The 13,924-nt window shown below is 38.2% G+C and overlaps 1 protein-coding gene across 1 annotated transcript; it reads right to left on the reverse strand.

The window, feature by feature from the left end:
- Positions 1 to 6,025: 6,025 nt before the first annotated feature.
- Positions 6,026 to 13,033, reverse strand: LOC109098195 (2-acylglycerol O-acyltransferase 2-A-like). Its single transcript, XM_042732802.1, has 6 exons — positions 12,830 to 13,033; positions 12,157 to 12,335; positions 8,064 to 8,268; positions 7,599 to 7,773; positions 7,005 to 7,204; positions 6,026 to 6,569 (listed from the first exon to the last, which is right to left on the reverse strand). The coding sequence occupies exons 1-6, from the start codon at positions 12,921 to 12,923 to the stop codon at positions 6,415 to 6,417; spliced, it is 1,008 nt and encodes a 335-aa protein (XP_042588736.1). The 5' UTR covers positions 12,924 to 13,033; the 3' UTR covers positions 6,026 to 6,414.
- Positions 13,034 to 13,924: the final 891 nt, after the last annotated feature.

A 13,924-nucleotide genomic window follows, 5' to 3' on the forward strand; every position in this document is an offset into this window, starting at 1 on the left:
CTTGGCCAGCACTCAGATGGCAGAGAGACCGCTCACCTTTATCTCTGTCTGATCTGCAGCTGCTCAAGTATATATCAACTGCTTGAAATATAAATATGTGTTATGTATGATGTATTTTTATGTCTTCATAGATAATACAGAGTATATTGTTATGCAAGATATATTTAGTTTATATAGAATGCAATTTTGTGTACATTTTAAGCGAGTAAATTGAGCAATTTGGATTTTTAAAGTATTAACATTTATGACATAATTTTTAGCCTGCTAGTTCTGAATAATATTTTATCTGAATAATAGTTTACCTATTTACATGAAGTCTTTTTTATATCTGATGTCACAGTAGGTAAAAACTGATATTAAGATGGTTTTAATGGGTACTGGGTGCCAATAATCAGCCAGTTTTGATGAGGAAATATATTCAGTCTAGACAGTAAATTACACAAGCTCACTGTAATTTGTACTGTATCAATATCAAAGGTCCATTTGGCAGAGCTCATATTTGGTCTTTGGACTTTAATCTCTATTAAAAAATCCTCATTTGTTGGCATTAATTGTTGTACATTGGCATACTTATGTCTCATATCATCTGAAGTTAAACAGAGAAAATGTTTTTGCAGCAGCTTTATAAAATATTGTTTTTCTTTCTTGTTGCCTATATTGCTTACTTCATCAGCAGAAGTGGAAAAACAGAACAGTATTCTTACAAGTGTATATTGTTTTGACCAGTGCAATAGCGGTCATCCACACTGCATGTTTTTACCCACTAGTGCAGGTGCAGATAAGGTGTTGCTGAAATTATAAAATGTGTACTAAGCATCCGGTCTACTTGTACCTTGCTCTTTAGTTCTAAAAAAAATAACAATTAATGATATCATCAGATTTTCATATCAAGATAGGAGACATCTCATTTAAAGATTTTGATTGGGCAAGAAAATCATAATTATTAGAATAGGGAAAATGGAATTAATTTGATATTGGATGGGAGATATGATGTGATATGATGATCTTCTATACAAATTAATTTCCATTGGGTTCAGTTTATTTTTCTGTGGGTTGAAAAGCACCCCAGAAATCATATGAAATAGTAATGCATACGTACAGTTTATATAAATATGAGGCAATTATTAAAACATTATTATTATATACAGTTGTGCTCATAAGTTTAACTACCCCTTGCAAAATGTGCAACATGTTAATAACTGAAACAAAATAAGAGGGACCATGAAAATTGCATGTTATTTTTTATTTAGTGCTGTCCTGAATAAGCTATTTCACATAACAGATGTTTACACATACTCCACAAGACAAAATAATAACTGAATTTATGAAAATGACCCCATTCAAAAATTTACATACCCTTGAATCTTAATACTATAAGTCATTTCCTGGATGATCCATGACTGTTTTTATATTTTATGATAGTTGTTCATGAGTCCCTTGTTGGTCCTGAGCAGTTCAACTGCCTGCTGTTTGTAAAAGAAATGTTTTTAGGAATATGAGAGGGGATTAGAAAAGAGATTTGGTGTACCCAGTTTTCGTGTTTTTTTGTCTTGTGAGTCGCAGTGTTTTTGCACGTTGTCGTCACGTCTACCTGTCTGTAAGCGCAAATACAGTCGCGAGTTTTCTGCTCGATGTCCGCAGAACCGCATTTTTTACAGTTAAACTCCGCGCAAGCGGAACAGCTGCGGGATCTCGATCTGCTACGGAGGCCTTTCACCATCATCGACCCCCACTACTGCATCTCGCCCGCAGCGGAGGCGCCACAAGCGGCGTGAGAGGAAGCAGAAGAGGGGGAAGCGCGGAGGTATCCGGGCTAGGCTAACGGCTAACCCACACAAGCCATCTGTCCCCCACCATCGTACTGGCTAAACGCTCGTTGGACAATAAACTGGACTACATTCGTTTACTACGCTCAACTCAGAGGACTGTAAGAGACTGTTTGTGTTTTTGTGTTCACGGAAACATGGCTCAGCAACAGCGTTCCAGATGGCGCTATTCAGCTCGACCACTGACGTGCTATCGAGCGGACAGAGCTCTCGTCGCGGGAGGAAAAACCCGCGGCGGCGGGCTTTGTGTTTACATCAATGACGCGTGGTGCCGCGATACTGTTGTGATCAGCAAACACTGCTCAACCCTGGTGGAGTTTATGATTATTAAGTGCCGGCCGTTCTATCTGCCGAGGGAATATACTGCTATACTGCTCATTTCAGTGTACATTCCCCCATTCAACATCACCAGCAACAGGAACGACGCACTTAATGAACTGTACCAACACATCAGTGAGCAGCAGACAGCACACCCGGATGCTTTTTCTCATCATAGCTGGGGATTTCAACCATGCTGACCTAAGGTGTGTTTCCAAAAATACACCAGCACATCAACTTTCCAACACGAGGTAATAACATTTTGGACTTTGTTTACACCACACAGAGAGGAGCTTACCCAAGCCCTCCCCCTCCCCCACCTCGGAGCCTCAGATCACATCACTGTTATGCTAATGCCTGCATACAGACCACTCATTAAAGTCGCCAAAACCAGTTTACAAACAGATTAAAGTGTGGCCAGAAGGATCATCAGAGATTCTTCAGGACTGCTTCAACACAACTGACTGGGACATGTTTAAACAGGCTGCCACATGCAATAACACCACTGACCTCCAGAGTACTCAGAGACTGTTACTGCCTACATCAATAAGTGTATTGATGATGTAACGATCACAAAAAACTATCACTGTCCGGGCCAACCAGAAGCCATGGATGACGGGGGAGGTCTACAGACTCCTGAAGACACGGAATGCTGCCTTCAGAGCTGGAGATAGGTGGGCCTGAGAACAGCTAGGGCCAACCTGTCCCGCGGCATCAGAGAGGCTAAGAGACAGCACTCCAGGAGGATAGCTCACCAATTCAGCGACAGCAGAGACACTAGGAGCCTGTGGCAGGGAATACAGACCATTACGGACTACAAGCCCCCACCACGGACCTGTGACAACAACATCTCTCTGCTGAACGAGCTGAACACCTTCTTCGCTCGCTTTGAGCAACAAAACAGCACCACTGCACAGAAGACTCCACCTCCTCCCGGCGACCAGGTGATGACTCTGACCCCTGACAGTGTGAGGAGATCCTTCAGCAGGATCAATGCCCGCAAAGCTCCGGGGTCCTGACAACATCCCTGGGCGTGTACTGAAAGACTGTGCAGCAGAACTCACTGATGTCTTCACAGACATTTTTAACATCTCACTGAGTCAGGCTGTTATTCCCACATGCTTTAAAACTACCACTATCATCCCAGTCCCGAAGAAGCCATCTCCATCCTGCTTCAATGACTACCGTCCTGTTGCACTTACCCCCATCCTCATTAAGTGCTTTGAACGGCTAGTCATGCACCACATCAAGTCTGCCCTCCCCCCCTCCCTGGACCCATTCCAGTTTGCATATCGGTCCAACCGGTCGACCGATGATGCCATCTCCACTGCCGTCCACTCAGCACTCACCCATCTGGGAAAAAAAGGACTCTTATGTCAGAATGCTGTTCTAGACTTCAGTTCAGCATTCAACACAATCATCCCTCAACAGCTCATTCACAAACTGGTCGAGCTGGGGCTCAACACTTCGCTGTGCAACTGGCTGTTGGACTTTCTGACTGGAAGACCTCAGGCAGTACGGGTCGGCAGCAAACACATCCAGCACCATCACACTGAACACTGGGGGCCCCCCAAGGATGTGTGCTGAGCCCCCTCCTCTTCACTCTGCTGACCCATGACTGCACACCGTCACACAGCTCCAACCTCTTCATTCTTCATTTTTGCGGATGACACGACTGTGGTGGGTCTCATTAGCAAAGAGATGAGACAAACTACAGGAGCGAGGTGAGCCGCCTGGCCGGGTGGTGCAGTGACAACAATCTCTTTCTGAACGTGGAGAAGACGAAGGAGATTGTTGTAGACTTCAGGAGAGCACACACTCAGCACGTTCCTCTGACCATCAACGGTGCGACTGTGGAGAGAGTGAGCAGCACCAAGTTCCTGGGTGTGCACATCACAGAGGACCTTCCTGGACCGACAACACTGCAGCACTGGCCAAGAAATCACAGCAGCGTCTCTACTTTCCTCCGCAAACTGAGGAGAGCCAGAGCCCCACCCCCCATCATGTACACATTCTACAGAGGGCACCATCGAGAGCATCCTGACGAGCTGCATCACTGTGTGGTATGGCGCCTGCAACGCGTCCTGCCGAAAGACTCTACAACGCATAGTGAGAGCAGCTGAGAAGATCATTGGTGTCTCTCAAAACTACCTCCCTCCAGGACATTTATGGAACACGTCTCACCCGCAAAGCCCTCTGCATCACAGGTGATCCCACTCACCCATCACACAAGCTTCTTCAGAGCCTGCTACCATCAGGAGGAGACTGCGGAGTCTCCAGGCCAGGACCAGCAGACTGAAGGACAGCTTCATCCCACCAGGCTGTCAGGAAGCTGAACTCCCTCCCGAACCTGCCCCCCCTCCCCTCTTCTTCCCCAGGCACCACACTATGAACCCCCCCCCCCCCCCCCCCACACACACACACACACTAATTATGATGACATGCACGAGTCCCTTGTGCAGCATTGGTCTGCTCACTCACCGCTCACTACCTCATTCGGCATGGAACTACCTCATCAGTCAGTTAAATAACTGCTCTTGGTCACTTGTCACTTGTCACTTTAATCAGACTTAAGATATTTTTATAAGTGATTTTTTTTGCACTAAAAATCTTTTAACTGCACTGTTGTTCACTTCATTGATTTGCAGTATATCTGTCATTTACCTTGCGCTGCTTTATTTAACTTTATTTTTAACTTGTATTTTTATTATATGTCTTTTATATTTTATAAATCCCTTATTGTATAATTGTATCTACATTTTATATTTGATCTAGTTATTTTTTTAGGCTTTAATGTTAATGTTATCTGTATGCACCGGAGACTGAGAGTAACGCAATTTCGATTCTCTGTATGTATGTACTGTACATGTGGAAATTGACAATAAAGCAGACTTGAACTTGAACTTGAACTTGAACTTAAATGTGACATATTTTCACACTGAGGACAACTGAGGGACTCATACACAACTATTAGAAAAGGTGAAAACATTTACTGATGCTCAAGAAGGCAACACAATGCATTAAGAGCCGGGGTATATATATATAATTTATATACTCATATTTGGCCAATTTGCCCTTGGTCATTTGAATTTAAGCGATGGCCTTGCTTGTACTTTTGGGCAGCTTTAAATAGCCCTCAAAGTGTTATCACAGGACATAATTCAGTGCATGTCCAATTTGTCAGTGCAAGAGCCAAAGCTTCCAGGTTACTGAAACACCCCCTTACCTCCCCTCTAAACCCACCATTCACGTACAAGATCCATTTTATTTTTTACCGTAATTTGCTATGGTCATAACAAGCGTTTACCTCCGACCCAATATTTTCATACATTTCATATTTGAACTATATTTAAACCAATGACATAGCGACCGGTCATTTTAATGACTTCCATGTCTTCCATTTCTTAGGTCCAGTGCTGACCTTCAATTGTGATATCTATCTCTGTCTCTGTTTAATTGCAATGGTCAAAGCCTGATTTATCCGGTGTAGACATCTGGTCAGCCTGTGGTCATTGCGTGTGTAGTCAGCCTGGTTGTGAAGAAATGTGTCCTTTCTGGCATGACTAAGTCTTTTCTAAACCAGTGTAAATTGTGAAACAGGACTGATTATTGCACGGTGTCAGCTTTGACCCAAATCATCCCTGAGGACAAAAATAGCCTCAAGGGGCAGGGATGCATTTGTCAATCTGTCTATCTATCTGATGTCAAGACTTTCATGTTTTACACCATCAGATGAAAAAGCTTAACTTTGTCTTACTACATGTTGTAATAGCTGAAGACCTTTACATTGCAATCCTCCTGAGAGATGTATCCGTCTTTTGGGAGTCAGTGGAGAAACTTTAGTGTCTCTGTGTCCCGAGTCATTCAAACAGACAGAGTAGTAAAACTTGTGCAGATTTATTCAGACATACTGCTTTAAAGCACATACAGTAGAAAATACACTGTAAAAGTTATTACTTTTGTTGATGAAGTCAGGTTGCATTAACCATATTACATAATATTTCTGACTTGAGAAAAACCAGTTAATTTAGAATTTAAAACATAAAAATAATTTAATTTACATGAAAGCATGAACTGCTTTGAATTACACATTGCATTTATCAAGAAATAAAAATTCTGATATTACATTCAACAACTGGTAAACAAAACAGCAATGGTTTAAAAGATGACAATATACAAGTGAGACTAAACTAGATATACATAACTGTTTTTCTATCTCTTTCTTGTAAACAAATACGTACACCATCTCAGAGTCACTTCAGAGATCCTCTCACTGGAACAGCAGGTGAGCATCTTCAGCTACTCCATAATTTCCTTTGTGTTCCTCAAACAGGCAGCTGAGTTCATCCATGTAGCGCTGATGAAACACGTCCAGTTCTTCTGCCGTTGGTTTCTCGTTTTTGTCTACTGGAATTGGCCTACCCACTGGAAGAAGACAGAAAAAACTATTTAAATGTTTCCTTCATGAATGAATACACAAAGGATAAGTGACTTTGAAAGCCTATGTTGCTATGAATGAATGAATGGACAGACAGACAGAAAGATAGACAGACAGACAGACAGACTTGATATGACTATCTGAAAGTTCTCTAAGGTTGCTAAAAAGCAAATACCATGCTTTCACTTTCCAGGTTTTGCAACGGTTTGGACCTGCTTACAGTAGGCTAAAAGTGGTAACAGATAAGACTTGTGCATTGGTACAGTACAACAAATAAATGGCTAACAAATGACAGAGAGGTTATTACATCTGTTTAGCTTATAGGCCACAAAAAGGTGGCACAGATTCAGAATGTGGCTCTAATTTACACTTAACCTTGACCTGACATCAATGATATTTGACTAATATTTGATTGAGCTTACCAACAGTGTTGATGGGTTTTCTGTAGGGCATTAGGCCGAAGCTGTACTGGAAAACTCCTCGTGCATGGAAGAGAGGCAGAGAAATGCCCATAATGTGTTGCATGCGCTCTTGAATATATCGCAGCCAGGTGCCTCGAGGGTTCTCCACCTGATCAAATACTGTGTTTTCTCCAAATGAATACATAGGAACCAAATCTGCACTGAAGGAAAAAAAAAAAGGATTTTTAACTACTTTTCGTACTTTGCTGTCTTTGATAAAATATATGCACAAAAAGGTGATAAATGTATGTAAGAGATAATGTATAAAATCATTAACACAAAATAAACCCTGACATGTAACAGATTAAATAAACAGATATTAAATGTTCACTTGAATATGCTATTTTATTTCGCCTTATTACATTTTTTTCTTTTGTACAATTTCTTAATCAAATGCTTTAGCTTGGGTAACAGAGCCTTTCATAAATTCAGCGCTACTGCTTGCATCAGGAAGTTGCCCAAGCTTGCTGTGGCTCAACAGAACTGGCACAAATACAACAAGAGGCTAGCAGAACCTCTCATACTATTAACTGATCAGGAAAAGCTGCCGCTTACCCATGCTCTATTGCAAGCTTAATGAAGCCCTTCTTATTGGCCAGGTGAACAGTGTAGTCACCAGGATGGGCATCCAAAGCCTCAGGGGCACCGCCAACTGCAATGACCACAGCGTTCCCACCTCCCTTCCGCCGGAGCAGATAGCTGGCACTCTCCTTGTCTGATGGAACCAAGCCTGGAACACACATACAAACACGCACACACACACATTTTTTAAAAGTTAGAACAGCTGCTGTAGCGGTCTGTAATAACAGCTCATAAAAAAGCTTTAAATTGCCAAAATAAAATAATAAATGTACATCATGCTATTTACACATTTTGCCTGGTTTAAATAGTAAAACAATATATAAAGTAATATTTTGAGGCACTTTATATCTCAAATATTGTGGTCTTTCTGTGATAAGGTTTGTCTAATAATGTTAATAAATGTACATTTTACAGCATTCTATGATCAGGGCATCTGACCTGCAGACATAATGTAGTCTCTGAAGAAGGGGGCTCTGAACCAGAGAGGCAGCATGAGAAGGTGGCTTCTCAGCCCAGGGAAGAGTTTGCTAAAACCTGTCGCCTCCGTGCAGAAATTTGTAAATGCACCAGCCACAAGAATACCATGAGGATGGAAACCCAGCACATAGTTCTTCCTAGGGTCCAGATCAGCTGTCTTCACCAGCTAGTAAAGAGACAAAAAAGTTAAGTAATTTAACTTGAGGATTTTAAGAATGTAAACAAGTTTGATATGGTTTCTTTAATTTCTTACAAAAGGTCAGCTGTTAAGGACAGTGATCATGTGGTGTTCACGTGCAGTGCAGCGCTGTATAGGGCTCTATAATGACCTTTCATACTGATATAGGATCTGTTAATGCATAACTATTAATACTAATCACCAAACTGAAAGCATCAACAAAATACTAAAGCTATTTATCAGCAACACAGAACATCAACACTCAAATCTGACTCAAACCAGACTGGTTTGTGTTTGATGTCGGTTATGGTAGCTTTAGCTTGACATTAACAAATGCAGGAATTTCCAAGCACCACAATCGGAATCTCCAACACAACAGTTTTTCGGAGAAAAACAGATGTTTTCTAAGAAAATAGATGAACTGCACTGTCAGGGAAGTGTGAAACACGTTTTCATACATTCAGTGATCGTTTAATATCCATTCCAAGTTTTAAAAACGGTCTGATATGAATGAATGAATTAATTAATTAATAAAATGTAAAAAATGGTCTGATAACATGAAAATCCATTTGCTGAGTAATATTAAATGTAGAATTTCCAAGTAATATGAAAAAAAAAACTGTCTGATGAGAAATAACAGAATAAAAGCCTTTTAAAAACTTGCAAATATCAATTTTTTTCCGTAAATTCACATAGCTATAAAAATAAAACTCCCTGATTCCACTTTTTCAATTTAGTTTAACAGTACACCACTCCAGGATGTCATTTCCTCAATGTCAGGGCTATCTCATGTTGCATTACATAATAAAAGCCCTCCAAAATCTCATATATGACCAGTTTTGTTTTTGGATTTTGGATGGCTCTAAAAAAAGAAACTTCCTTTTCCAAAATCAAAGACAAAACTGGTCATATATGACTTTTGGAGGGCTTTTATTATTAAAACGCTTTTATTGTATTATTTCTCAGCACACAGTTTTGAAATACTACATTTAATATTACTCAAATTAATTTTCATGTTATCAGACCGTTTTTTAAATGTATTTATTTATTTATTCATTCATTCATATCAGACCGTTTTTTAAACGTATTGATTGATTCATTCATTCATAGATACATCACTTAGCCTACAGAGAAACTTGTTCAATAAATGAAAGCCAAATATCGCTTTTTCTCCGAGCGGTTTTATTTATTTAATTATTTATTAATTTTAACACTCTATTACCGTAACGCGTAGTGTAGCTAGTCAAGTGTATGCGCGCACCACAAAATACCGTGGCGGCTAGAAAGACGGTGTTTTTCAAAGTGGAGGCTGGCCTGACCGCAGTAAAGCACCGTACCATTCTTCAAAAATATGACAAATATCAGTTCAGATCACAGCCGTCTTCACACAGAACGCGTTTTTGCTTTGGAAAAACGCGAAACGCGGGCACTGGAAAGGGTCGAAATGAAAGGCCGAGAGACGCGTTTTAAAAAGTTGAGATTCGTTTAACTTTTATAGAATATACACAACTCATGCGCGAGATGCAGCAAGACTTTAGACGCGTCACCAGTAGCTGTCTTGTGTCATAGCAGACTGGTGAATTGTTCTATTGGACTATTTTTTTGTTAGCTGAAAGCTTAAAATAAATATATAAAGGTAAAAATTTTAAAATATGTTTAGCTCAAAACAATATTTTGTGTCAACGTTTTTATTTAGACCCATTTGTCACTTATATTATATATATTGTAGGCTTAGCCAGCCATTGCCAAATTAGTTTTGCTTTACAGGCAAATAAATGCCTATGTCACAAACAATAACATAATCTGCCACTTCGTTTATTTATAAGTATTTTGAACATGAAATCCAGTGGTCTGTCTGTCTACTATGGGTGGGTTAATTAAGGTAATACCGTTCTATACTGTTTACTAACAACGCGTTCTGTTTCTCACGGATGATGTTTTGAATATTTTTCTGACTGCTAACTATGAAAAAAAAAAAAAAAGTTTATTACTAACAGAAACTAACCAGATGAAAGCTTTAGGGATGGGAAGAGTAAATGTAGGTCTCATTGCACAACTGACATTTATGGTTTTATCAGGTTAGGAGTGTAAACGATTGATGCCTCTAAATCCTGGTTTGATAATGCCCAAGTAATCACACGCTGTTGTTTCACCAAGGGTGTTATATGAGATAACATTTATTCTCATTACAACATTATTAAGACACCTGCAACAACACTGCACTTGTGGAAGTAGGTTCAATTCCCACAGGGTCACCTTCAATATTCATGTGCATGAGCAAAGGTTTGCTTTTTCCAAGAACCCTGATCTGCTTTCAGATTAGGAGGTTGTGTAAGGAGAAGAGAAAATTTGCACTGGTGGTTGAAGCAAGGTTTCATCTTAATCAATTATTCACTTTGAGTACAAATGCTCTGTTTAGCTATAGCAGGGCCTCTTTAATACTAATGACGCATTTAGTCATATGTTGTGCTTCCTGCGAATTCTGAGACAAACCCAGATTGTATGGTGAATTGATAAAAGGAAAATTTTCTTAGAAAAAATTGCAATTGTAAGTAAATGGTTGAGCTCATATGATTTATACAAAGCTCATTAAATAATCACTAACTGAGCCTTTAAACTAAATCAAAATAACATATATCATTTTTTACATTGATTGTTTAAGTTGTTAACTTGTTTTGATAGAGATGGGTATTTTTGTCTCCCTTCAAGATCATGGCCATGACCCTTGTATTGAACCGGGGTCTAAGCCCCCCACAGTGTTTACAGTTACTCATTCACTCTGAACACCCTGTCTTCTGACTGAGACCACATTTCATCTCGGTTGTTCGAAAGGTGAAAAGACTGTCATTATGGACAGATACATACAGATAAGACACATTAGTGTATCAAGGGTTCAACTACCAAAGCGATAACATTTCCCAAACACACTAATAAAATCAGTGTAGTTTTGATGTGGCACAAAGTGTTGAAAAAAACTAAACCTTTTTGTCAACAAGAGTACAAAGTATAGCAAGGCTGGCCACTAAAATACTGTAGTCCAAATACAAAATGTATTCCAAAAAGTTGCATGTTATTTTAAATAAAATTATCTAATGAATGTTAGTGCACTCAACATTAAATCTCAGATGCATGAAAAATACACACTATACTATTCAAAGTTTGGGTTGTTTGTACAAAGCATTCTATTCAAGAATACTTGATGAATAGAAAGTTTTAAAAGAACAGCATTTATTTGAAATAGAAATGTAAAAATGTAAAAGTTACTGTCACTTTTGATCAATTTAATGGGTCCTTGAATAAAAGTATTCATTTCTTTCAAAAAAAGTTAATTCTTATTGAATTAATGCAATGTTCACTTCAAAACAGTTCACAGTTTTCTTTTTCTAGAATAATGTGTTTTTGTGAGAGGTACAGCAATTATTTTGAGATATTTAAAATACATTCCTACAAAGAACCTATTTTAAACACCACAATGATATTTTTGTTATAAGCAAACAATGATTAGGCACTAGATGGCAGTGTTACATTGTTCTCTTATTATTTAGGCCTGCAAATCACTGTTTATGTGTTTATCGAAATGGTTCAGCCTTGTTTTTTTCCCTGGAGCAGCAATGTGTTGGTTTCATTTGGTAAAAGAACTATTATGCTGATGTTCGTTGATGCAAATGATAGACAGCAAAACGAATGAAGACAAAGAAAGACATTGTTGATACATATAATGCCATTCTATCTTTTAGATAAATAGGCTACAATTTAAACCCTAACTTTCTGAATTGAAGATAAGGTATTTCATATGACACAGTTCAGTGACAAAACCCTATTTAAAACAGCCAAGAGACATAGTTTTACCATGCTTCACTAGATCCGCCCACTCACCTTTATAGGGAAATAATCTCTCATATACTCCCATATGCGCATTCGACACAGAAATGGCACTTTTCTACCTCCATGTGAAGGTGTGTCCCAATCGATGTACCACCAGATGGCATAAAGCACGCTGATTAGCCAGAAACGAGTGAAGAGTAGCAAGATAAACAGTATTATACAGGTGGGGGCTGCAAAAATGATAATAAACACATAGATGCATTACACACAAATGCACAGACTGAAAGAAAACATATCAGCACAAATACATTTACAGTCAGGATCTTTACAACCAAAGACTTTGACCTGGAGGTTTTTATAAAGGCCTACATACAGGAGTAATAGACAGAACAAAATACATTTGCTAAAACATGGTTTCCTGCTTTTTTTCTTTTTTCTAGAAAGAGGCATTTGTATGAGGTTATATTCTTTTATTAACTTTTAAACATGAGAGCCAGTAAAGCCGCGATTTCTTTCTTAAATTAAAAGCACTTTATGCAAGACTGTAAAAGGTATTATATTGGGTACCTAAGTTTGACTTTAAGTATATGTAATTTAACTTAAAATGCAGTGACTATTGCATGTGTAAGAGACCGAATACAGACTGTGATTATAGATCTCATTCAATTAAGGTCAACACTTGATGGCTTTGCAAAGAGACTATAATTAAAGCACACGCACTTACCGAGTGCCAGGAAAGAGAACACCCACTGCAGTACGACAGCAGTCTGGATCCTCCTAGCCAGAGGCACATCAGCCGGAGCAAAACAAATCTTCATGTCTAAACCAGAAGACAGCAAGAGTCGGCGAGCGGCCGAGAGATCAGCACAGCGTTAGGATCTCCACTCTGAGGTCAAAGTCTGACACCATGTCTTGGTCTGCTCACCTCCTCCTTTCAACAGCTACCTTATCTGATAAATTCACTACAAGTGATATGATTATAGACCAAGAGTACCTTGATATTACACCAATAAAACTTTTGACCCTGGAGATAAAGGGCTGTGCAAAATTAGGCCTTACAATATGTGCATAAAAATAAGGGATTTATGGAAAAAATGAGCTGATATGCATAATGTTATTTTAAATTATATATCTGTATATGTATGTATGCATGAATATTTATGTGTGTGTGTGTGTGTGTGTGTGTGTGTGTGTGTGTGTGTGTGTGTGTGTGTTCATTCAAATAATCTACATTGAAATTGTTTATTTGTTTAGCATGAGGATGATTTATGTTTTTTTAATTTGTGAAATTCATAATTATTAAAATAAAATTAATTATTAATATTAAATATGAATTTTTGGTCATGTATAAAACATGATAAAATGTCAAGAATGGTAATAAACATATAAATATATATATATATATATATATATATATATATATATATATATATATATATATATATATATATATATATATATATATAAGAAAAGCTTTTGAACTTTCTATTTTTTCTGTACTTTGTATAGCAAATAATCCTTTCAATATTGATAATAATAAGTTTCTTGAGCAACAAATCAGCATATTAAATACATATAATATGTAATTACTGCTGGAAATTCAGCTTTGCCAGCACAGAAATAAATGACATTTTAAAATATATTTAAATATTTTAATAATACTTCACAAAATTACTGTTTTTCTTTTTCTTTTTTTTTTCTTTTTTGTTGTTTTAAGAACCAATTATGTATGTATATGTATTTTTTTTTCAAGTGTTACTTGAGCAAATATTCATATTTAATGATTAATCCTATTTTACAATGTATTTCACAATAATAA

The sequence above is a fragment of the Cyprinus carpio genome, chromosome B10 (assembly GCF_018340385.1).
Source record: "Cyprinus carpio isolate SPL01 chromosome B10, ASM1834038v1, whole genome shotgun sequence".
NCBI classification, from domain to species: Eukaryota; Metazoa; Chordata; class Actinopteri; order Cypriniformes; family Cyprinidae; genus Cyprinus; species Cyprinus carpio.

Coding starts and splice junctions, on each gene's coding strand:
- LOC109098195 (XM_042732802.1), bottom strand. CDS start 12,923: ATGAAGATTTGTTTTGCTCCGGCTGATGTGCCTCTGGCTAGGAGGATC. Junction 8,269..12,156: donor GAGATTATTTCCCTATAAAG/GTGAGTGGGCGG, acceptor TCTCTTTACTAG/CTGGTGAAGACAGCTGATCT. Junction 6,570..7,004: donor AAAACCCATCAACACTGTTG/GTAAGCTCAATC, acceptor GTCTTCTTCCAG/TGGGTAGGCCAATTCCAGTA.